Source organism: Aptenodytes patagonicus, chromosome 3 (assembly GCF_965638725.1).
Source record: "Aptenodytes patagonicus chromosome 3, bAptPat1.pri.cur, whole genome shotgun sequence".
Classification (NCBI taxonomy): Eukaryota; Metazoa; Chordata; class Aves; order Sphenisciformes; family Spheniscidae; genus Aptenodytes; species Aptenodytes patagonicus.
Window position 1 is genome coordinate 16775951 of NC_134951.1, and position 25612 is coordinate 16801562.

Genomic DNA, 25612 nt, shown 5'->3' on the forward strand with positions numbered 1-25612 from the left:
GATCAATGGGATGATCTGACTCACCACATACCCATACAATTGCTAGTATCAACTAAAGAGAGAAGCTAAGAAAGACTCAGTGGTGGGTAGTACCAGGGACACCTCTTTTGGTATTTCAGGCAATCTTGAAATCATCTCTCAAGACTTGTCTCCTGCTTTCCCAGAGATCTCCTGGGAGACCTTCCACATTTCCCTTGATCTCTCTGTGCTTCAGCTTCCCAACTGTACAGTGCTTCCCTCCTCACAGAGACACTTTGAGGGAAAGCACACAAGGGCTGACACCCCTTTGGACTGATGCTGCATAAATAGGATCAAACTTTACAACAAATCGAAAAGTAAAAACTGATGCCTGAAACCGAGAACTTTTGAAATAACTAGAGAATATATGGTAGATCATGTACTGTGCTGCCTTGTGCTTCTGTTCTGATGTCAGAGGAGGCACATAAATCAGAGTGGAAGCACAAGCAGCAGCTCTACTCTATGCTGATACCTCATCCGACTTGGCATCCTTTCTTTAAGTGGGATTGGAAAATAAATTTGTTCATTAGGCTATAACTTTACATTTTCTGCATTTTCAGAGTTTAAAGTAAGGTCTTACTGTATTTCAACTGTTTTTGATGATGGCTGAGTGTATGTGTGTTCATAGATAAACAAATGTGTGCACCTGCACATCCACAGGTATGGAAAAGGGCCAAAGACTAAAACTTGCCCAACTCCCTTACAAACAGACCACGCTGAGTCAGGTAAGTAGATATTACCAGGTAGTCTATATTCCACATTAGTGAAATGGAGCTATCAGAAAAGCAGAAAGTATCTAAAACCATTAGAAGCTATTTTCATAGCTTTATGCCTAAAATCATAACGTAATTATGTTGAGTCTTTCCCATCTTATCTCCTTCACTGTCTCCCCGCTTTTTCTCCAGTTCTCTTCATGGAATTAGGCTCATTTTAATGTAATAGGATTATATCCATCTGACTTCTAACGGGGTACACTGATGACAGCAAAACCTTATCTATGTACACAAAACATTTGCCAGTATTTGTTTCCTAAGACAGCAGAGACACAGATAAAGCCACCCAGAAAATAAAATAAACAAACCACTCCAAAACACCCTCCAGACTGTGAACCAAATCAGAGGTCAATAGATCTATCAAGGTCGATGACTTTACATGTGAAAGGAAAAATGATCTGCTAGTCTGCAACATCAATGCTGAGATCCTGTTACTAGTACAGGCCTCTACACAATTCCTCTTTTTGACAGAGATAACAAAAATATTCCACAGTTTTGTCTCCTCCCCACTCTCCACAAGATACATTCTCTTTTACTTTCTTTGCTTGAAGGTAGAGGAGATACACTAATCAACAGAAAAACTAATAGCTGTTCTAGAGGGGAAAAAAAATCACATAAAAGAAACCCAAAATATCTGAAAGTTTAGTTTCGTATGTAGCAATTGCATTACTGCCAGCCAGGCTCTGCTATGCCATTAAATCCCTCTGGCCTGTTACTGCTTTCATTATTCCATCTCAGAGAAAGTATTAGCGAAGCAGTGGTACTAATGCAGCAATTTGCATCAGCAGTTGCCAGCCAAAGGGAGGCAAAATATCATCTCTAACGTAAAAGGAGAAGTAGCGCATAGAGGGGCACTGGACTTCACAAGCTTACACAGCTCGGCAGGAGCAGGGACCCCAAACCGACACCTCCCCGCTGCTGCCCCGCGCTGGGTACCTCCCTCCGAAGATAAACCAGGAAAGCATCAGATTGCCCCTTTCCCTCCAACCCCGTGCACAAAGCACTATCAACCCCAGATGAACCCAACAGCTCCGCTGTTTGCTGTCACTCCCAAAAGCCAGACTCGTCGGCAAGGGAAAAGCAGGTGCTGCGGGCAGCCGCCCGGAGCCCCGCCAGGACCGGCGGGATGCCCAGGCCGGACGGACCCGCTGCCTCCAGCGGCTCCAACGCTGGGCGGGGCAAGCCTGGCCTTCCCGGCCCAGCTCAGCGCCGGGAGCAGTGCTCCCCTTCCTCCTCCTCCTCCCGCGCAGCGGCCGCCCCAAGCCCCGGCACCCACCTCTGCCGCCCGCCGCCTCCCGCAGGCTCCGCTCGCCGCCGCCGCCGCCTTTGTGCGCGCTGCCCGCCGCGGCGACGGGGATGGGGACGGGGACGGGGACGGGGACGGGGACGGGGACGGGGACGGGGACGGGGACCGGTCCCGCCCCGGAGGGAGGGACCGCAGCGCCCGGGGAAGGCGCGGCGGGGCGGGGGGCAGAGAGAGGGAGGGGAGAGCGCCCCGGGCCGGCGCCGGAGCTGTCCCTGCCTGACCCGCCTCCCGCCGGGGCACGGCGGCAGCGAACCGCACCGCGGGCAGAGCGGTGCGCCGGAGCTCCCCGCGGGCAGGCCAGCCCCCGCCTACCGACCGCCGGGGGGGCCGGGCAGCGCCGCCGCCGCCCCCCGCATCACCGGGGCCGATAGCCGGGTGATCGCGTAGCGGCCGCCGGGCCGGCCCCCGGGGACGGAGCGGCTGTTGGGCCGCTCGCGCGGCGGCGGTTGGGCGCCGCGGCCTTGGGGCGTCGCGGCGCTGAGTCAGCGCGGGGGGGGCGGCGCGCTGAAGGGATCCCGCGGCCGGGGGCGGGCGGCCGCCGTCCCTCTCGGCCCCTCGGGGCCGTGGCGCCTCTCATGGGTCCTCCCCGGAGACCGGCGGGGGCAATTTCGCCGCCCGCTGCTGTGCCTTGGCCGGCGGGGAGCTTCGGCAGCTCGGGGTAGTGTTTCTGTTGGTTTACTTAAACCATTACTTCAAGCTTGAAATGATAGTCACAGAAATACCTTCTTTTTTTACCAGCTCATTTCAGTCAATGTCAAAAATGTTTAACACATAAGGCATCTTTATTCAGGTTTGTAGATGGGAAAACCAGAGAGTGGAAAAGGGAATCATTCAGCCCAGTTCAGCATCAGTTCAGACTGATGGGCAGGTCCTTGAAAGGCACGGATTGAAGCTAGGGTTCCCAGAGCACAACGCTCATGGCCATAGGAAGCACTTCTTCCAGGATCATATGCTTTATCGCTGTGAATAAATGCGATGAAATAAAGTTTTTACACCAGACGGTGGTTCCCTTCCATTATAATCATATTGTAACCTCCTTTTACACTGAGTGCCTCATGCAACTGAATAGGGAAGTGGATGTCCGTGATAAAAATTAACTGATAGAGGAATCTTCCAGGCATTTTCAAGTCTGTTTACAGAAGGCAGAAGAGGGCGGTGCTAAGTGCAAAACAAATGAGCTGGAAACAGAGTAACACTGCAAAAAGAGGACAAAAAATACGCACCAAAAAAGCATTAGTTCATTAGTTGAAGAGCCTGCTAATTTTAGGCTTGAAAACAAGTTTTTCAGAGCTGGATTTTGTGCATCTACATGTTCTAGTCCCCAAAATGTACAGGCAGCTGAAGCCTGGGAAGAGTTCCTTGTTGAGTAATTAGCACTTAAGCCTTCCATTTTCTGTTAACTTTCCAGTTATACTGTAAAACAATCACAGTGCAATCTCCTCTAGGTCATCAGCCGATTGTAGTCCTTCAAACTGCTTTTCTCCACCACATCTTCCTCCTGTAGTTCTGCTAACTCTGCCTCCATGTTGGCTAGTCTTTGTACAGCGCACAAGGCGGAACCACTGGCTGATGGGGCCTGGTGCACACTCACAGACTTGAATCCCTGCTCCTTGTTCTCCTCCATTCCCAGTTACACAGCTACACTAATGAGTTCACCTCGGTTTTAGAACAAAAAAGTCAGTGAAGACAATTTCTGCCCAGGCACAACAAAAAAGGGTGTTTACTTAATCCCAGAGAGAAAACAATATGCAACTGAGCCCAGAAATACCTGCAGTTTTGTTTCCCAGGCATATTGTATCTAATCCCTTGTGAGTGGGCAGTCAGTCATTCCAGGCAATGAGGCGTGCTGGTAAATAATCCCATCCCCAATGTAAATACAAGAAGCTGTGCCTGTGCTGGCTGTGGATCCTGACCAGTGCTCTGCCCACCACGTCTGTGTGGAATACGATCCCTCCGAGGGGGTGGTATCCTCCAGCCATCACCGTCCAGGACTGCTGTAACTTATTGTTCCACTACAGTCTTTCACTACTATGCTAAAATAAAAACATGATCGTAACAGACTGAATCAAAACCACTGTCTTTCCGCAGCCTCAACAACAGCCTCAACAAGAAGCTTCTCTGCTTCTTTCAGAAATCCAGAAGCTAGAGCCTCAGCTTTGGAAATACTCTGTTGTGTTTTATTATTTATCATGTCCAACCATCTGCTGCTTGACATAAAATAACCCACAGAATAATGCTCTACATTTTTAATGGTTCCATGTGCAAGGTCATGTTTTTTCTTCCTACGGAGCAATGTAAAAATAGCCATGATACACACAAGACGCTGTGGACACTGCCAAATGCTTGCGCAGCAACAGTAAGCTTCCGTTAACAGCAGGGCACCATCTTTGTCCTTCTGTGCTTTTTTACTCTGTTCTTACTGATTGTGTGACCACGGTGCAGGGTGATGTTCCTCAGGTTACTTCTCTGGAACAACCTCTGCCAACTGATTCTGAAATCCTTACTTGTCTTGTGCTGCACTTCAGCTGATAACTATTCTCACCAGTTACACCTGTGTAGACGACCAAGCACTGGTACATAATCTTCCATACCATCCAAGCCCTAGCACGGTCATGGCTGTGGTTTTGGCTCAGCCCAATGCAGAGTTTGGAGGACAATATGGTCAGGGATGGTTCCTGAAAAGTAATCTGGAGTTGCCCACAAAACTAGATGGCTGAGGGAGTACAGTCAGGAGGCATGTTCTGCCCTTGCAAGAGAACAGTCCCTGGCGGTGTCATTTCCAAAACACACTCAGGAATTATGAAGTTCTGAACTATTACTGTTTTCTTCCTGGAACATTTTCCCCTTGACAGGTTTCTTTCTGGAGGCATTGTGTTGGGCAACACAAGTTTGTTTCCCAAGGTTTGAATTAAAACTGTCCACAAACTTTCGAAGGATCTGCTCATGAAAGTTTTTCTTTCCACTCCTTTGCTGGTCTGTTTATATCTGTCCATTATTACCTAACTCTTCATTCCTGTCCCAAAGAGCTTATAGTTTACGTATTCACTCTGTGTTTGTACAGCTCTGGCACAGTGGAGTTCTAGCCTATGATCTGGGCTCATAGTTACTATGAAAATACAAGTAAAACAAAAGTTAAGCTGTGTAGTCTTCTGTAAATTAATAAAACTGGGTTTAAAAAAAGTCTACAAGCACATAAGAGCTTAATAAAACTCAAGAACAGATTCATAGAGAGCATTATATAAGTTCATGCGGGGGCAGGGGGGGGAAAGGCCTTCAATTCTAGCTTGGGACACTAGATTTTCCTGGCAAGTATGTTGCCAGTGAGCAAAATAACCACTCAAACCAAAAAGTTAATTATCTAATGCATTATCAGTAATGTCTGGCATTTCCCCCACTAAAACTGGAGTTCATGTTCAGGCACATAGTAGCTGGGTTATGAATGACTGCAATTGTTAATGCATGCACACTGTGCATGTAAAAATGATTCAGTAAATAGAAAAGTTGAGCTTTTAGCTTTTAATTTATAATGAACTCATAAGCAAAGATGGCTCTGGAGTCTGGTGCTGACATTTTCTGTATTAGTATTAAACTCGGAGTAGCTCAGGCAATATAAGTTAAGAGTTGATCTAGTTTTATTCCAGTGTAAACAACAGAAAGTAGTTGGACTCTGATTCTATAATTACCTAATTAAATGTCCCAACATCTTAACAAAGGAATAGTTCTCCTAACGTAAGTAAATATTTTTATACAGTACCTACAGTTACCTGTGATAATCTACTGAATTCTCTGTCTGGTTCACATTATTTTTTCCCTTTCTTTTTCTTTTCCCTTCAAGTCCAATTACCTAGTACTTCATTTTGTCCTTCATTTGAAGGTGCAGTAGTGCTGGTTATTGCAGCGTGTAAATCCTGGCATTTAATCTGCCTCTTAATGCTTGATTTATTTGAGAACTTCTTTTAAAAAGTGTAAGTAGATGTTATTTAGTTGCAGAGATTTCTAAAACATTTGGCCCCCTTGACTTTAACTTGTTGCCAGTTTTGTCTGTCCTGCTGGTTTTGCTTTGTCTCTGTTTCTGGGATCGACTGCTCCCACTGTTTCAGTATCAGGTGCTTGAAGATCTGAGTAGTAAACAACTTACTTTGAAAAGAGAAAGAATGCCGTCCTTGTCCAACATAAAGCCATACAGGACGGCCTTATTCCGTATGAAACCATCTTGCTTTTGGCAGTGTGTTCAATCTGTCACATTTAGGCAGGTGCATCTGGCCTGCACCAGCCATCAAGTCTGCCCCGCCTGAGCTCCTTGCACTTTGCCAACTTTAGCTTTTGGATTTTGCTTTCCATATGGTCACGGTTCCCGAGTATTGTAATTGTCTGCTGACAGTGACACATGCTAGCCAATACACTTCTGACATCATTTCTTGTCTTCCTTCTTTGGCCTCACTGTTAAGAGGTGAGATGATGACATCATCCTCAGGAGGACTGTGATGTCATCAGAAGTATAAAATGTACTATAAAATTTAAGTCATTAATGAGGCGGGGGGTGACAGGTGAAAAGGGAAACTGAGAGGATTATTTTGTCAAATGATCAAATGTGGGACTGTAATTTTCCAGGAACTGTTGCAGCTGGAATTAGAAGCAGGGCAGGAGGCACTGGTCATGTACCAAAATGCTCATCTGTAACAATAACACGCTTATCAGCTCTCATGGCGTCAGGGCTTGCATTGCATAACCAAACTTGATTTTGAACCAAGTACTTTCGGGCTTGGTTTTGTGACAGATACACTGTTTCCCTCCCCCCCCCACCCAGAAAATATAGTCCCAAAAAGGGGATCTGTAGCCGACGAACTACCAGACAAGGGTTTTTTTCCTTCTCAGAATACAACAAGTCTTGATGATGAAGGTTCTCAAAAGAGCCTTGCTTTTTCCTCTAGATCTCATCCAGCCTTGCAAAAACATGAAAACCTCGATGCTTCCTTTATATCCTAGCAGCTCTTCCCACGGCCAAAACTCAGTTCTCTGCAACAAAATACTTGGCTACTGAGAAACTGTATCTGTTGACTCCTATGATCCAAACATGGCCAAAGCAAAAGAGTGTAGGAATATTTAAATTAGGAACAAGAGAGGCTAAATACATCAACCCTGCTGGAGGTCCACTTGTCCCAGCCCAATCTCATCAGAAAGTAATTTAGCTCCAAATCTGTAAATAACCAAGCTTGAGCTCTCTAAATGCAATCTTAGAAAGCTTAGAAAATCTTGAGCCCTGATAAAGCAAAGCAATCACAGTGTATGAGATTAAGGATATGAGAGTGAAATCATCGACATGTTCTTTCTTCAACCAAGGCCCAGAATTCCTGCATAGGCATGTTCAAACACAGACCTGTACTCTGCTCAGGCAAAATCCATACGGATGTTTAAATGCACACACACACAAGAAATGAGAGATCATACACAACTCCATGGCAAACCCCTCCATCCTGTTTTGGACTGAAATGCTTTCCAGCCCAAAAGCTAGCTTTTCATCAGTCCAGTAAATCTATGCATGACTAGCAAAGCTTTTGCCCAGAATACTGTTTTCAAAGCACAGCAAATCAAAAGCAAGATCATCAGTATTATTTGTTTAGAACAAAATAGTACAAAACACGCTTTGAGAACTTCAAACAAAGCTGCTCTACTTCCCAGGGTATAATCTTTTCTTTACTATTCCTGCATCTCTTGCAAACGAAAATAGCAGCCTTAATCCTGAAGAGGAAAAGATACTTGGAAATCAACTCCTTCTGCTGAGAAGATTGTTACTTTCCTCTCAGCCTCATGTCTGCAATTTCTACATCAGACTGCCTACCAATATTGAATTATCCTCGCAAACAGGTTCTGAAAGTTATTGCTTGGGGGTTCTAAAGTAGCACATCTTGATTAGTTCACTGTATTGTTACCTCCTTACTATGCAAACTAGTCTCTCTTTCCTGTAGCTAGCAAAGATGTAACAGCTATAGCCAACTTAAGATAATAGGAAGATAAAGAGATATTTTGTATAAAGCTTTTTCCTATGGTAGGCTAAGCATTACGTGCTAATAGAGCTCAGCTTGAAGTTCATTCTGTAACTCCACTGAGAGAGTGAAGTGTCTAACATCAGTTTTATACTAAAAGTAACAATACTTGGTGCTTCTCACCGTGACAGAAAAATTCTTCACTTCTGTGCAGACTAGGGTGCAAAAATGGTTGTTCTGTGTGTGGCTCCTGGTGCCACTCCGTCCCTTGCTTGTAGTTACGAGAAGCAGGTTTACTTGGCTTTGAAGTCAGAAAATTCTGCACTATCTCAGGTACTGTCATTAGTTCAGGCTGCCTATAAACTGGATGAAAAGGGTTTTAATCTCCCCTCAAGAAAGAGGCAGATGGAGGATTGTGAGCAGGCTGTCATGAGGAGAGTCGGACCCTGGTGCTTTCTCCTGCGCCAGTGAACTGATGGGAGAGGCCTCTGCAAGCTTTGCCTGAAAGTTCCCCTCTTCAGCCCTATCTTATGAATTTTGCTGAAAAAAAGTGAGATAATCCAACCCCTTGCTACTATTTTTCTTTTTTTTTGCTCTCACTAAGACTCAACTTTCTTGAATATTTGAAGTGGTAGAATATAACCAGATTAGGGCATTTTTTTTAAACGACTGTGTGTATCATTTCTACTTTTCCCAATGCAGCCTGTGCAGCAGGTGTGGATCCTGTGCCTCCAGCTGAAGGGCGCCCGCTTTCCCTCCGCAGGGCTTTCTGTAACAGCGAGGCCGGGGCAAGGGTGCAAGTCTGTTCAAGAGCTTTGGCCCTCAGGTCTTTCCACACTGTCTTCTCATTCCTTCTCGTGTGCTGAGCTGTGAGGACACCTTAACCTGGCAGCACGGATTTCAGATCTCTCTGATCTTTAACCTCTAGACTCAGTATCAGGTGATTTGAGGGGAGAGGTGAGATACTGTTTTGGGATAACCTGTCTTAGAGGCATTTTCTTTGCAATTCCATTCTTGGGGATTTTAGTGATTTAAAGTAGTTGTCCTTTGAATGCTTGTGATAATAATTTCTTCAGGCAAAATTTGAGCTGTATGGAACAATGATAATGTTTAAAAATGTATTTGGCTTAAACAAATTATCTTTTCAGTCTTGCTTGCTGTCAGAACTGACTTAATCTTACTGCTTCCAGGATGATTTGTTCTCATAAATATATTGTTACTGATAAAGATATAATGATCAAAATTGTACTGAAATCCTAGAAACAAGTTGCAGCACAGCATTAAATCCTGTGCATGCAGTCACAGGACAATAAATTCTCTTTAATTACTTGCATCAAGTCTGCGCAATTTCTCAGTAAATAACATTGTTTACTGCAGTCTTTTTCTTATCTAAGCAGTTCACTCCCCTGGTTTAGGCTGAGAACTTATATAAAACTCTCACTGGTGCCCCTAAGTCAGATATTTTAAAGCAGGAATATTGTCATTTATTTCAGTTTTGCACCTGCTATCTTTCTTTATCTCTTCTGTAAGAACATGCATATTTATGTGACCTTATCTGGGGAACTGGCTTCATTTTTATGATTTCTGCATCTGGAGTACTTACATAGTTAATAGGTGTGACCGGCTTTGCAAAATCATGAAAATAGTCCTTTTTTTAGAACTGCAATTAAAAAGCATTTAATCTCCATCAGTTCAAAAATAATTATTTGGAAAATTAAACTTAGGTTTGCTGTGACAAAGAATATATCAGCCAATTCAGATTTGGAAAATGAACTATTTAATGGAGGAAATACATTCTGTAGATTGAAAGGAAGGATTTCCTTTTTCTGATTTTTGCTGTTGTGAGAAATTTCAGTATTTGAATATTAATATTTGAACAAAGACTCTGGAATATAAAAGAGTCTTGAAGTAAAAAATGCACACAAGTTTTTGCAAGTGAAACACCTGTCTTAAAGGGGTGTTATTAGGGATATGTAATCTGGCCAGAAAGTATGATGTATTTGAATGGCTCTCAGGAGGCAATAATCCCTTATAAAGAAATCTAATTCAATGTTGAACTGAGAAAGTTGAAACAATTTTAGTTAGTGCAGTATTAAAATACTGTAAATGAATGTGTCATCAACCCTGCCTGCTCTACGTATCATTCTCTAGATCCTGCCCTTACATAAAAGCCAATGAGGGTCAACTCTGTGTCCATGTATTTCTGTTCACAATTTGAAAAAGGCTTACAAGCATTTGCACATACATACAAGAACTTTTTTTAAAAATTATGTTTCAGAGTTATTTTGAGAAAATGGCTGCATTCAAGAATTAGCACGCTGTGAAAATCATTCATCCCTGTTCCATATATTTAGCAGAGGTGTTTCTTAAAACAAGCATTTTGTATAAGTCTATGGAAATCATTTCCTTCAGTGAAATTGGTGGAATCCATTTCGTTAGATCTAGCATGTTCTGGGGTACAAAGCCTTTGTCCTGGTGGTCTGTATGCTTTAGATATTCCGTTATGCAAATCTAACAATTCATCAGAGATTCTGCCCCATTCCTGCTACACTCCTCACGGTTTACCATATAGTTTATCTACTGCAGACAAATCTACATACCATGCACAGTCTCTCAAACCTAGCAGCTTCTGCCCACAAAAGCAACACAAGCTTGTTTTACTATTATTCGCACGTCAGCGACACTGTGTCCAGCGTATCATGTGCAAAGAGAATTCCCATCCCAGTGAGTTTAGAGTCTGAAAAGTATCAGGCCTGATGCTCAGTTCACACAAAGCGACATAATCCCATGCAAGCCAGTGAACTCTGTATTACACAAGCTTGCTCATTGTTTCAAACAGGTGGAATTTTTTTTTAAAAAAGCAAGACTAGGAACAGGCAAGCATGTAGTACTTTGTATCAAGCTTTGCCATAGTACAAGAAGAGACAAAGGCCTGGTCAGAAAATACAGAAAATAATTCTATTTAATAGAATAAAAAACAAAGTCATACCCACAGGTAGCTCAGAGTCACATCAAGGTACATGTCTGCTTCTGATCTGAACTCTTCAGACACCCTGTTTTAACCCATGCCCACCCCCACAGTGCAATTTGGGCACAAACAAAAAAGCCTCCCCGTGCAGTCATCCCAGTGATATCAGATGCCCCTCCCCTGCAGCCCTAGGTGACAGCCCAGCTCATTCACCCTGCGTGTTTTGCATGCTGCTTGCAGGGGATTGGGATCATGCTTATTGCTCATAAGGTCAGGTGTCATTTATCCTGTGTAATTCTGCTTCCTGTGGCAGATTCAGTTTGATATGGTTTTCTCACTTTCTGTTTCATACTGCTAACGTGTCTGTACAGACATAGGCACAGCTTAGTGCGAACACGTCTTTTGTCTGCAACATCTTTGGGATTTTTTTTATCGTTAGTGGTTTGCTAATTTCCCATGATCTCCCATCTGTGTAGCATGTTTTAAATATAGCACATCCACATTACAAAATTCTTCCTCCTCCTCTTCTTCATGTATTTCTGTACTACGTTATGAGAAATCTAGGACAAACAGCATAATAAAGATATATAAAAATGAATTCAAAATTTTGCCCAAATAAAACATAAACTGATTCTTCTTAAAGTATAATCTTACTGGAATGCATTATTCTCAGTTCTTTCAAAGTTACAGTACAAGTTCACGTGACATGTTTTGGTTACCCAGGAGATGTTCAGAATCTCACCTGAATGCGGACCTGAATGTTCCCAAAATTTGGGAATGAAAGATTACATGTGTAGTATTGCTTTACATGTGTTTAATTTTCAGATTTTATGCTGTCCTTTGCTAATCCCTGTTTATTTTACTGGCATTTTGAGTTCCCAGGTACCTTTCTGTCTGCATAGCTCAGCTACTGAATTGGATGAACAAACCCAACCCCTGCCAACAGCAATCAACCTCACCCTCATTTCAGACTGCCTGTTCGACTTATCCACCTGTCCAGTTTGCTAATATCAAACTCATCGTAAAGGTTAGATCCTCAATTTGTAAAAGTTGACGTACCTTCATAGAAATCTTGACCTACATCTGCCAGACCCAAGCTGAAAAGCTGCCAGGCTCTACCAACCAGCTAGCACACCGAGGATCTACATGCAAGTCACCATAGACTCCTGGATCAGGAAGGTTCCTCCGTAAACTGTAGAGTATATCCTATGCTGCACTGTGTAGGTTGTATGGAAACACCTGAGTGGGATCTACGTGAGATAGCAGTATAGCTATGCTAACATTATACTCCACCCAGTCTCCTGTGAAACCTACACAGAGCTGTACAGCGACTCCAATAGTTCAGCTAAGTGGAAGTAAGTCTACATGGCTCTGCTTGGTGCTGGGTAGAAATGCTGTGGTCCTACCTGTGATTTCAAACACGTCAGCCTCTAAATATTCTGCACCACCATCACCGTAAGAGTAGGTCACTCTGAGGAATACAGACCAGAGTCACTTAGGAAATCATCAGGTTGTTTCCCGGATCTGCCTCTTTTCCCTCCTTCACCAATCATTCAGCAGTGGCAGTTCTATAACTGGGGTGGGAAGTGCCATTCTCCCTTTCTCATTACTTCTCCTGAGTGGTTCTTCTGTCCAGTTCATGGCTGTGTCCCAAGACCACCACCTCACAGATGTGCTCTCTGCCTTCCAGGAGAGCAGCAGAAGGGGTGTCTGGGTACATTTTACCTGGCTTGGGACATGTCTCACATCTCACATTTGCCACAGGTTTGCTGATTCTGTGCTTATTGCCCAGGTCAAGTGCCAAATTTCCAAATTTTTGTGTTGTTTCCATCCTTATCCTGCTAGTACCGGCCACATGTGAGGGCCACCAGTTTCACAGAGCCACCCAACCTTTCACAGCAATAGTAATACCACGGTGGACATACAGTAACACAGTGTCCAAAGGGTGACACTTGGACATGCTGCGCTGGGTACCAGAAGATGGACAAGAGTTAACCACTGCCTTACCCTGTTTTCCCAAAGACCCACCAGGCTTCAAGCTAGGCCAGTCCTAAGGCACTGGAGTTAAAAAGCAAATGAACAGTTAAATTCCTACATTTAGATTGCGAGTCCAGACGTTTCGAATCCAACCAGGATCTTTCATCAATGGAATCTGAAAGAAACAAAGAATAATGAGGAATAATACAGTTAATTAACCATGCACGGAAGTTAATGTACCCAGGCCTCAATTATGGTCCTTGAAGCCCAGCTGCTCTAATGAATACCTCTCCTGTGATTCCTTTGTAAGCCACATTGCCCTTGTGTCATCCTCACTTTTTATCTGTACTGAGATGTTCTCGATTCTCTCTTTCCACCATCTCAGTTTTCAGGGTTTTTGCAGAAGGATTTAATCCTCTACTAGTAGGATCTGTATCATCAGCTGGAGAGAGCTTGGAAGCAGGGGATCCCTGTGAGCTCTGAAGAAGCATGGACCACAACAAGCTCTGTTTATTCTTTTGCAGGATGAGGATGCCCAAGGCAAGGGACAGAGGCAGAGCTATAATCCCACCCTGCTGGCCAGGGAAAAGATCTTTTCATATGGCAGCATCCCTAGATCTGTTCATGGTACAGGAAGACCTCTAATACCCAGTAGGACAGGAAAAGGAATTCTGTAGGACACGAAGAGCACATTTCAGGTCCTTTGAAGCAACCTGGAGTCAGGGGCTGCATAGCAGAGCCAGGACTTTATTCCCTGAGTAGTCCCCTCCTGACAGGCAGCACAGGAGCCCCAACAGGGTGGCTGTCCTTTCAGAGCCAGACCCCCAAAGCTGAGGTGGCACACGATTACAATGACAACCTCTTTCTGAATACATAGAAGTAAGAGTGGATGGTGACTTCATTTTTAAAGAAACCACAGTTGCAAGACACGTTGAAATAAACTAATATCTAGTAAAAAGGGTAAGCTTCCAGTGTTGCTGGAGATGATGGGATTCATGTTTAACATAAAAGGAAAAGTTATTGAAGAGAAATTCTGTACTGCATTTTATACTGTTTTTTTATTCCATAGTGGAATTTTACACTGAAAGGACTAATTCTACAGGATTGATAAATATGATGATATGAACAAATCATTTGAAAGATTTTCCTTTGGTGTGTAGAAAAATTAACATTCAAATATGTCCAGGTTTGCTGGTGGTGTGTGTTCTGAAAACATTCATATTCCCTCATATTCAAATCTCAAAATTTTTCAAGCACAAATGCTCACCAGAAAAAAACAAACTCATTCTACTCTTTATCATTCTCAAGTTGTATGACACCCAGAATACTCTGTGGAATCTTACTGAGCAAATAGAGAAGGCATGAAATGATCCCTTTTCTGAAATCTCTCATTTAAATACAGCTAATGAAACAATAACAAATAAGTAGGAATCAGAAGTATAAAAAACCCCAAGCATTACAGAAATAAATTCACCCAGTTCTGGTAGGTGCAGTTCTTAAGCGTTCCATTAATGTTCGCTGCACTCACTCACACACTCTTTTATATGTACAATTAGAATAACATTTTGCGTTGGTGATGTTAAAGGAAGTTTGGGGTGGCACCATCAGGAAAAGACAGTAGAGGTCTGGCATGTAGCCCTTCTCTGTTCACGGTGATACCTTGGACTTGAGCATTCCATTAGGGATTGCACCACACTATTCAAACACAATTTACCAAGTCTCTCAACAACCTTATGGGCCAGGAGGTATTATTAATTCCATTTTCCAAATGAAGAAACTGAGATACACCCTGATTAAATGACTTACTCTGTGTTACAAAGGAAGTCTAGCATCAGAATTAGAAACATCTCTTTCCATATGGCCATTGTTTTAACAAGTCTATCCTTTCTATTCTCAGAAGCAGAACAAAAATACTGACATTATTGCACCAATAATTAAATGAATAAATACTCTTGCAGGCTAAATTAGTAATTGAAATACAGATGTGTGTTGTATGCAAATGCTGGATTTAATATAATTACTTTCTTCTGTTGCATGTGCCTGTTTGGGTTTAAGAGGTATCTTGCTGCTTTGTTGACCAAGATGGTGGCTTGAAGATATAGCAGTTGACTGCTCAGTGATAACACTAAATGTTTTAGAACATGAAATATCACAGTTTCATCCCATTTTACAGTCTGAGGTGTGGGTCTCAGTGTATGTCTTTAGTCTTTGTCACTTTTTTAATCCTAGGAGCACTTCCACCTCCCAGGGAGAGGTGCCAGCCCCATCCATGTCTTGAACATGTAAGAAGGAAACCCAGATGTGCCAGCTGGATGCAGTGTTTGGGGAACAACTGGGTTCATTCCCTGGAAAATGCCCGCCCCACAGTTTGGCTGTAGCCTCTGGATTTCCGAAAGGAAATCAGCAGTGCAAAACAAGAACCAGTTAGGGTCCCAATCTGCCACCTGTGCACACTGCTGGGTCCAGAATAGCTGCTTTGAGGATGGGCTGGAAGGAGCAGCTGTGAGGGCAGGCAGTACACTAGGAAGTGCCGCCTTCTTACTCCCAACATCAGGAACATGTTGGCAGGGTGGATCAAGGGGGGTTTGTATTAATTTATCCCTTCTTCCTCTTTCTCCAGTCTTTGCAGTCTGGTCTGGAGACCACCCAACTAGAAAACAGCTCAGATGAGTAGATTTATTTTCAAATATCTATATTCATGAAAGGACTAGACTGACCCTCCTTTCCTCCCTCCCTCCCTCCCTCCCTCCCTCCCTCCCTTCCTTCCTTCCTTCCTTCCTTCCTTCCTTCCTCCCTCCCTCCTTTCTCTCTTTCTCCCTTTCACTCTTTCTCCCTTTCACTCTTTCTTTCTTTCTTTCTTTCTTTCTTTCTTTCTTTCTTTCTTTCTTTCTTTCTTTCTTTCTTTCTTTCTTTCTTTCTTTCTTTCTTTCTTTCTTTCTTTCTTTCTTTCTCTTTCTTTCTTTCTTTCTTTCTTTTTCTTTCTTTCTTTCTTTCTTTCTTTCTTTCTTTCTTTCTTTCTTTCTTTCTTTCTTTCTTTCTTTCTTCTTTCTCTTTCTCTTTCTTTCTCTTTCTTTCTTTCTCCTTCTTTCTCTCTCTTTCTTTCCCTCACTTTTGTTCCCTCTTTCTCTCCCTCTCTCTTTCCTTTTCTTCCTTTCTTAAAAATAATCAAAGTTCCATGATTAAATAATAAATCTCAGAAACACAGTAATAGGAATTGCCACAGGAAAACAGTATGTTTCATTAGCAGAGAAGTCAACAATGTGTTGCAACAGAGTTGGTAATGGTACAATAGTGCTGCTGCCTGTGCATTCAGTTCTTCTGAAAAACAGCGATCAGAGACAGTCCTGTAAATCATTCTTTGTGTACTGGTGTAACAACCACGCGACTCTCCAGGATCCCTGCCAGCAGTTTAAAAGTACAGTTAATGTTGCAGTGAAGTATTTGATCTTTAGAGTTGTCTAATCTCTGCTCCTGCTCACATTTGAAAAACAACCCTAAGGAGCTTTCATTCAGTCCTGCAATTAATGAAAAAATTAGGATTTATTGAATGATTTTTTTTCCATTGTTTAGAATGACTGTTATAAATCAACTGTCTGCCCTTCCTATTTAGTAGGCTTGGAAATGCAAACTGACATGAGTAAAAATTATTTTAAAGCAGACACAATGCATCAAATCTTTTCTTCCGCTGTGCCAGTGTCTGTAGTCACCCTGCTGACCTTAGAGAACAAAGCTAGCGTAGGGAACAGGTGACCTTGCACTTAAGCTAGTGAAATAGGACACAAGGGCTATTCCTGTACAAGAAAACTAAACAGAGTCAAGGCACAGGCGGAGGCACTGGGACACTCTGGTCTGTGCCGTGATGCTGGAAGAACAGCACTTGGCACAGCTGCAGCCCCAGCCAGCTAGCAGCTCCCAGCTTGGGAATGAGCACAGAGCATTTCCAACAGGCATCAGAATGGGGCCAACCGGCTTTGAGGGTTGAAGGAGCTTAATAGCATGGAGGTGACTAGATCACGCCAGGTAGCATCAAAGCCAGAGGATGGACACTGTCACTGTTTAGTTCGCTAGCACCAGTGTAGCCAAGAGATCCAGATGTCCTCTGGAGCTACCTGAGCTTTCTTCCTTCCAGGAATGTGGACATGTCACAAGCCCTGTTGCTCAGTTCTCCTGATGTCTAACAGGAATTGTACAGGAGGGAATTGTACAGGGAGGTATACAAAGAAATTGTCCAAGCAGCCAGGGATCAGGTTAGGAAAGCTAAAGCCCTGATAGAATTAAATATGGCCAGGGATGTCAAGGGCAACAAGAAAAGCTTCTATAGGTATGTTGGGGATAAAAGGAAGACTAGGGAAAATGTGGGCCCTGTCTGGAACAAAATGGGAGACCTGGTTACCTGGGATGCAGAGAAGGCAGAGGTACTCAATGACTTTTTTGCCTCAGTCTTCACTGGCAAGTGCTCAAGCCACACCGCCCAAGCCGCAGAAGGCAAAGGCGGGAACTGGGAGAATGAAGAACCGCCCACTGTAGGAGAAGATCAGGTTCGAGACCATGTAAGGAACCTGAAGGTGCACAAGTCCATGGGACCTGATGAGATCCATCCGTGAGTCCTGAGGGAACTGGCAGATGAAGTTGCTAAGCCACTATCCATCAAATTTGAGAAGTCATGGCAATACAGTGAAGTTCCTATTGACTGGACAAGGGGAAACATAACCCCCATTTTGAAAAAGGGAAAAAAGAAAGACCCAGGGAACTACAGGCCAGTCAGTGTCACCTCTGCCTGGGAAGATCATGGAACAGATCCTCCTGGAAACTATGCTAAGGCACATGGGGAATAAGGAGGTGATTGGTGACAGCCAACATGGCTTTACTAAGGGCAAATCGTGCCTGACAAATTTGGTGGCCTTCTACAATGGGGTTACAGCATTGGTGGATAAGGGAAGAGCAACAGACATCATCTACGTGGACTTGTGCAAAGCATTTGACACTGTCCCGCATGACATCCTTGTCTCTAAACTGGCGAGACGTGGATTTGATGGATGGACCACTCGCTGGATAAGGAATTGGCTGGATGGTCACACTCAAAGAGTTGTGGTCAACAGCTTGATGTCCAAGTGGAGACCAGTGATGAGTGGTGTTCCTCAGGGGTCGGTATTGGGACCGGCGCTGTTTAACATCTTTGTCAGCGACATGGGCAGTGGGATAGAGTGCACCCTCAGCAAGTTTGCCGACGACACCAAGCTGTGTGGTGCGGTCGATACACTGGAGGGAAGGGATGCCATCCAGAGGGACCTGGACAGGCTTGAGAGGTGGGCCCATGTGAACCTCATGAAGTTCAACAAGGCCAAGTGCAAGGTCTTGCACATGGGTCGGGGCAATCCCAAGCACAAATACAGGCTGGGTGGAGAATGGATTGAGAGCAGCCCTGAAGAGAAGGACTTTGGGATGTTGTTTGATGAGAAGCTCAACATGAGCCAGCAATGTGCGCTTGCAGCCCAGAAGGCCAACCATATCCTAGGCTTCATCAAAAGAAGCATGACCAGCAGGTCGAGGGAGGTGATTCTGCCCCTCTACTCCGCTCTCGTGAGATCCCACCTGGAGTCCTGTGTCCAGCTCTGAGGCCCCCAACATAAGAAGGACATGGACCTATTGGATCAAGTCCAGAGGAGGGCCACGAAGATGATCAGAGGGATGGAGCACCTCTCTATGAAGAAAGGCTGAGAGAGTTGGGGTTGTTCAGCCTGGAGAAGAGAAGGCTCTGGGGAGATGTTATAGCAGCCTCCCAGTACCTGAAGGGGGCCTACAAGAAAGCTGGAGAGGGACTTTTTACAAGGGCATGTAGTGATAGGACAAGGGGTAATGGCTTTAAACTGAAAGAGGGTAGATTTGGATTGGATATAAGGAAGAAATTCTTCACTATGAGGGCAGTGAGGCACTGGAACAGGTTGCCCAGAGAAGTTGTGGATGCCCCATCCCTGGAAGTGTTCAAGGCCAGGCTTTGAGCAACGTGGTCTAGTGGGAGGTGTCCCTGCCCATGGCAGGGGGGTTGGAACTAGATGATCTTTACGGCCCCTTCCAAGCCCAACCATTCTATGATTCTATGAATAATATCCTCCTAAGCTGTCAGGGTAAATTCATTAATATTCATAATAAAACTGTAACTTGTAGTGCAAAGCAAAATTTGCCTTTTGACCCCTAAAGCGAGGCTTTATGACCCCATCTTGGGCAGTCTGGGAGCATTAAGCCAAGCTGTACTTTTCGCAGCTAAATATGAAGCATTTAAGAATTAAGAGATTTCTTATAGCTGATAGAAGATGGAGTAAAACAAGAGAAGATTCAGGCATAACAGATATTATGGCATGATATCTGCAGGAGAACAGATTAGTCTATACTTCATACTCTCACTAGAGTGAAAAATATATAAAAATATTGCAAGGAAAAAATGAAAAGGTGGTAACTGTAATCCATGTCTCCTTGGGAGAGATATGGAGATGCAGTGAGCATGAAATGCAACAGGAGTCATTTAGGCATTAGGAAAACTTTATAATACCAGGAGTAGGCAAGCTCTGGTATGGCTTGCCGGAAGAGGCCGAGATGTTTCAGAGCAGTCTGAACACACATTTGTCAGAAATGTTTTAATTATAGCTGAATTTGCCTGTAGGCATAGAAATGGACCGGATGATCTCTGAGTCTCTTCCAGCCTTGTATTCTATTATTCTGTGACAGTGACACGCAGGATGAGGCTGCATTTTCAGGACCTCTTCCCTAGCACTGAAATCTCACAGCGGAAAAGAATCATAAACTGGTGGCGAAAACCCTGTTACATGAAATATTTTGAATCTGACTAAGAAAATAGTGCAGAAACAAGTTGTAGGGAAGCATGGCAGAGTAGCCAAGGGACGGGCTGGGTGACCTAAGAGGCTCTTCTGTCTCAAGCTTCCAACTCAGTCTCACAACATCACCTGACTGGTGTTTAACTCATCACACTGATGCAACAGATGTTGTAAACAAAATTACTCATTTGTGAATTACTCAGGTAATTTAAATCTGGTTCCTACAGTAATCATGCCTCTTAATGTAGTTAAGTACACACTGTATGTGTGTTGCTGCTAATACCAGCTAGAAACATCCTACTTCTTCCCTCCCTGAGGAGCATCTGATTTTACAAAACAATTATAAGACGCACCTCTGATGCCCAGAGGTGACTTACATTTTCTCTGTAGTGTGGGTGCCTAGTGCAGAGCAGCTGATCTGTTCTTTCACAGAGACCCAGAGCCAGTACCTTTGATGAGGGGATGCTATCTCTACTACAGAGTATCTTCTAAGCAACAAAGAGGAAGGAGGGCTGCCTTCTTTTAAGATAAGATGACAATCCTAAATTCAGCATATGACCAAATTACCTTTCTAAATGACCCAAAGAAAGAAAACCATTTCCTAGTATCTGGAATAGTCAGGTTTGACTGAAAACATTAAGTTTTCCTGGAGAGGTGTAAGTAGAGTCAGGTGAAGCTTGGGACATGAGTAAATAATGTCAAAGAAATGTAACTACAGAGAGCTCTGTCAGAAACTACAGTAGTGAGTTCCTAGTCAAATGGCCTGACGTCTTAACCCACCAAGCCAAAGAATTGCTGTCTGCATTTACTTTCTACAAGAAGGCTACCAAAATATAGCCACTGGTCTGTAGGAGGCCACATGGGGGGCTACAGCACATGGAGGTCAGCACAGCACAGTTTAAGTACTTTGCAACATGAAAACCATAGTCAAGCTTTATCATATGAAGCGGAGGAGGCCCAACAAGAAACCAGTTCTGCTTTATCACCTCACTCAAATTTGGCCTGCATCATCACTTTCAAGTCAAAGGAGCCATTATGCTCAAGCATTTTGGTAGCTCCGGGGTCCCAAGGCATCACATGGAGGGAGGCACAGGTATAGGGTGGGAAGATCCCAAGCAGCATGGAGCCTTCTTACTTGCCCAGCCCTCACAGCCTGCATTGCTCCAGGGATAGTGTGGGAGCCAGGGCAGCTCCTGCAGCACAAGCATGATGTTCTCCCTGCCCTGTCACTGCTGAAAATACGGATAGCTGCATTTTGCACTACCTCAAGTTCCTAAATTATTTTAAAATCTAGACCTATGCTGAATGCTTTTTAATAACCCAGCATCCATGGCATTTCTGTCCTGGAGCTCCAATCTTCTTGCTAAGCATCAGTGGGAGAAGAGGAACTGTTGGACTGCTGCAATCTGCAGCAGAGCCCAGGCACGGTGGTTTGCTAACCACATTTGAAAGTGAGTTTGAGCAAAGGTAGGAGGAACGCTACACAGCAGTTAAATTATTTAGCCAGGCACCTCGCTGAGTACATCTCAGCACTGGGTTAACGCATGGGACTCCAGCGCAGGTCTTTGAAATACACCAGCCCAGGTGCCTTAGGCCAGGTCTGAATTCTTTCTGCTGAGCTCCTCCCATTTCTTAACCCCACGTTAGTCACGGTAAAAATTTTCAGCTGTTTATCTAAAATCTTATGACACATCTATTGACGGCTGATAAAGGCCGTTTCCTCATCTGCAGCAAACCATTCAGCTCGAGGAGCATGTTTGACCGCTGCCTCCATTGGCTGGCCTGGTGGCCCCACCGCCACGCCTGCTGCTTGCTTTTGGCAGATATTTTAATGACTGCAGTTAACACCGCACCTGGGAATGTTCCTCTTAGGAACTACCCCAGGCTACCAAAAGGTGTTTCATGAGGTGATGTTTCCACATCACTCGATCATCACACCCTCCCTCGTGGCTTCGGCCTTTCCAGACCTGGGGGCCTCCCAGCCCTCTCCTTTACGGGGCAGCCTCACCCTCACGCCTGGAAATGGGGGCTGCTGGCTGCAGCTCTCCACCGGACCCCCGAGGAAGGCTATACACGGCTTTCACCAGTGGAAGGTTAAAATGACTGCCTCCTCCTCACAGTTAGGGGCAGAAAGCTGGCAGATAGTGGAGCTGCACGACTGTGGTATCTGCACCATACATGCCCTTGCATGTTGGGCTTAGCCTTGTGGCAAGCTTTGGGTCGTCCGGACCCTCGCTGTTAAGTACGAGGCAGATGAGTTCAGAGCTAGATCTGGCAGAATATGGGATTTGCACCCATGAAGAATCTGGAAACTTTGGGTTTTGCATGATAAATAGAGAACAGACCAAGCTGTTACCTGTCCCATTGGTTTTCAAACTGAGACACCAGATACGTGCTTAAGTCACGTACACAGAGGACCCTCAGGAAGAAAAAAAGGCAGGAGCTATTAAGAAGCTCTTGGCTTAGTTCAGACGTATTCTGGTCAAACAGGTATGGCAGCGGAGCTGAACCCAGAGCAGTCCTGTTTACAAGCTTGAGAAACTGGGTTTGTGACACACGCTGGATCCCCAGGCTCTGCGGCACCCAGAAGTGCTCAGGAATGAAAACTGCTATAACTGCTGTGCTGCTGCCTGCTCTTTAAATAACACCTGGCACAGTTTGTGTGTGTTTTCACTTGCTAGTAAATTTTGCCATAGGTCACATACAAATACCTTATAGAAGCTTGTGGGGAGCTTTCAGAAAGGAGCATTTCTCTGATCCCATTTGTTTTTCTGTGTAAACCTGGGCATGAGTTTCAGGAGTGGGGATGGGGTTAGGAAGATGACAGGTACACAACGGTGCTGCACGCTGAAAAGCTGTACGAGCCTTTTGTGTTGTGAATTGAATCCTTTGTCCGTTTGTCTAAGGCAGCTGCCTCTGTAGCGTGGCATAAATGTCACGGCAGCAAGTGGGAGGTAATGGTCACATCTGGGGCTGACCTTTAAAAATCAGCCAGGCTTTTTATTCTCTCTGTTTACTCGCTTTGTTTGCTTGTAGACTTTTACTCAGAGGTCTTCCCTGTGGGTATCATAGCTACTTTAGACTGCAGGTGATGCTTCCCCTCCCTCTGCCCATTGATTTGTGGTAAGCCTCCCATCAGAATGTAATTTATTCAGAGCAGATTAAATTTTGCCACAGACTGAAGTTGCTTCAAGTCAGTACTGATATCTAAGTACTTACATATAAGTTACCATCCAGAGTCAGCAAGTGTACCAACAGAGTAATGTGCACATCAGATTTCAAGATACGGCTTCATGACAGGTTTGAAAGAGTGATAACAAGCCTGCACTAAAGTTCAAGTGAATTAAAATATACATGGTTTTTTTTCCACTTTTCTCTGTCCATCTGGGAAAAAAAATACAGATAGGTTTACTATGATTCTTTCAAACCTTTCATGCAGTCAAATCTTAAAGCCTCACATGCACATTATTAACCACAGAAAAAATGTATCATTGTCTTATATGTAGTCTTCATAGTTTTTTAAAAGGGATTTGCTAGCCTTTTAGGGAGTAAGTTTAGGTCATTTTTGTGGAACATGGGTATGTTTGTAATATGGAGAGGACAGAACTTCTGTCCCAAGATCAGATTCCTGAAGTGGAAACAACAGTAGAGGAAAAACAATCCTGTATCTGAGGGGTGGGTCCAGAAGTTTGGAAACTTCCATTGTGGCTGGCACTATCGCAGGCTTTCTGTGCTCTGCCGCACAACCCAGCTTCTGTTTTTTTAAATATAAAATAGAGAAAACAGCATCAACTTCAGACTACTGTTATGAAACTGAATTTCTCAGTGTTCACAAAGGTTCTGAGTTCCTTGGGTCAGTACATAGGGTTCACATGTAGTAAAGACCACATATATGTAAAAGTAAACACAAGTTCATAAACAGATTTTGGAAGCAGTTCCCTGCTGGATTTTATCCTGGAGATCAGAAAATAAGGAAGAGGGGAAAGCTAAGTGTGCCTTTCATTGCACGTGATTTGTTTTTCTCACTAACGCTACATGCTGTTCAGGACTATTTCTAGGAATAAGGAGGCAGTCGTAAAAACCAATCAAAATATGCCTCAACTTTGCTGACTAGTAGGTAAACAGCACGTGCGGAACAAGAGGAAGTTTTTAACTCAAATTCTTGGGGAGAAGCATCACAGAATGCAATGAGGCAGGAGCGTACTATTCCTGTGGAGCAAGTTTAGTATTTCTTCATATAAAAAGCTTTAAAAGTCTTTAGAAGTACTTTAGAACATGTTAATAATCCCTTGGGCTTAACTGGGCTTTAATTAATACTAAAATAATTGAACTGGCTTTGAAATTGTTCCACCGTGTAACAATATCACACTTTTAGAGGTTCCCTGCCTCTCCTCCTACTTCCCCCAGTATTTTGCCTAAACCAGGCTCAGTGGCCTGGCATCTATCACTCTCTTTTGTTAAATGTCATATAGCTTTTCTGCAGGCAGCGCAATGCTATGGGTGATGCTTTACAGATCCCCGGCTGTAGAGAATGCAGTTTAGGTCACCAGTGGATGCTCCACATGGTGCTGGCTGACCCCAGAATAGAGCAACAGGTCCTAACATTAACTACAAGTGTCTATTTTACACTCCTGAAGATGCCATTGCTGCTAGCCTGGTGGTGAAACAGCACTGGATTGATACAGCAACAACCAGCTGCCCTCAGGAATGCCTTGGGGCTCTCTGTTTTCTGGATTTGTAGCTTAAGAACAATATGGAGAGACAGGTCTCAAGACCTGCGCCCCAAACCTCTCCCAGAGTCCAGTGACATGGCCAAGGAAGTCAGAGATCCACCTCTGTCAGTGGAGGATCCTGACTGGTATTTCTGTTACCTACACAGGGCTGGTTTTCACCTGAAGTGAAATCAAGGAATTCAAAGCTCCATTTTGTGAATCATTTTTATTGAGTATGTTGGATTTTAAAGGTACTCCTGCATTCAGATGGATGAAGGATTATTAACTGCTCTGTGAAAAATGAACACCTCCTGATACTCCAGGCTAGCAGACTCCATTTTTAAATTAACTTCACAACTTAAGAAGTTAGCAAAAAGAGAGATAGTGACAACAAGAGATAATCTGTTCACTGTAGCAGGCTCCAGCGTATTTACTTGTTTTCTCTTCATTATGCAATGCCCATAATGTAATTATTCCTATGTGAAGGGATTCCTGCAGAGAGCAAGCACACAGGTCCAGCTGTTCTTATTTTGCTTGAGGTGGCAACACAGGACTCTACCTTTTCAAAGCCTTTCTCACCCAGGTCAGAGTTTTCATTACATGGCATCAGTTGAGTAGAAAGATTTCCTGCCTCTGGGTTGGTTTGTCAGTGTTAGTTTTAGTGAGATAGCATTAGATTTGGAGTCCCCATGGTATACAATGCAAAGATGTTTAATGTAAGAGTCCTCCTGTATTCAGCCCAGATGCACCTATTGGACTTTAAGGACAGAGAATAGTCCCTCTGATTTCAAGGCCACATTTCTTAAGTGGGATCAGATCCTGGGGCTGCCCCTCTTACCTTAGACATCCATAATGAAGATGGTTACGTCTGGATTCCCTTCGTAATCAACAGGAAGTGTAGCATTGCTAGAGCATGATCCATCTGACCTACCTTAAGAGCACTGAAATATAGCCTGTTTTCTGTAAATGGACCTCTGGCCTGTCTTGGGAAGACCATCTCCGTAACCGCCCGCTAGTCTTTTTCCTTTATATTTTTCACCCTTT

At 44.0% G+C, this 25612-nt stretch overlaps 1 protein-coding gene across 3 annotated transcripts in view; it reads right to left on the reverse strand.

The window, feature by feature from the left end:
• LPIN1 (lipin 1) overlaps positions 1–25612 on the reverse strand; it is an 88235-nt gene that overhangs the window by 48776 nt on the left and 13847 nt on the right. For 2 of the 3 annotated variants that reach the window (XM_076332764.1, XM_076332765.1), the window contains exon 2: positions 13145–13201. In XM_076332764.1, coding sequence (XP_076188879.1) covers positions 13145–13201 — 57 coding nt within the window. Of the gene's footprint in view, positions 1–2067; positions 2129–13144; positions 13202–25612 lie in introns of those variants that run through there. The other variant, XM_076332767.1, reaches the window with a different exon arrangement.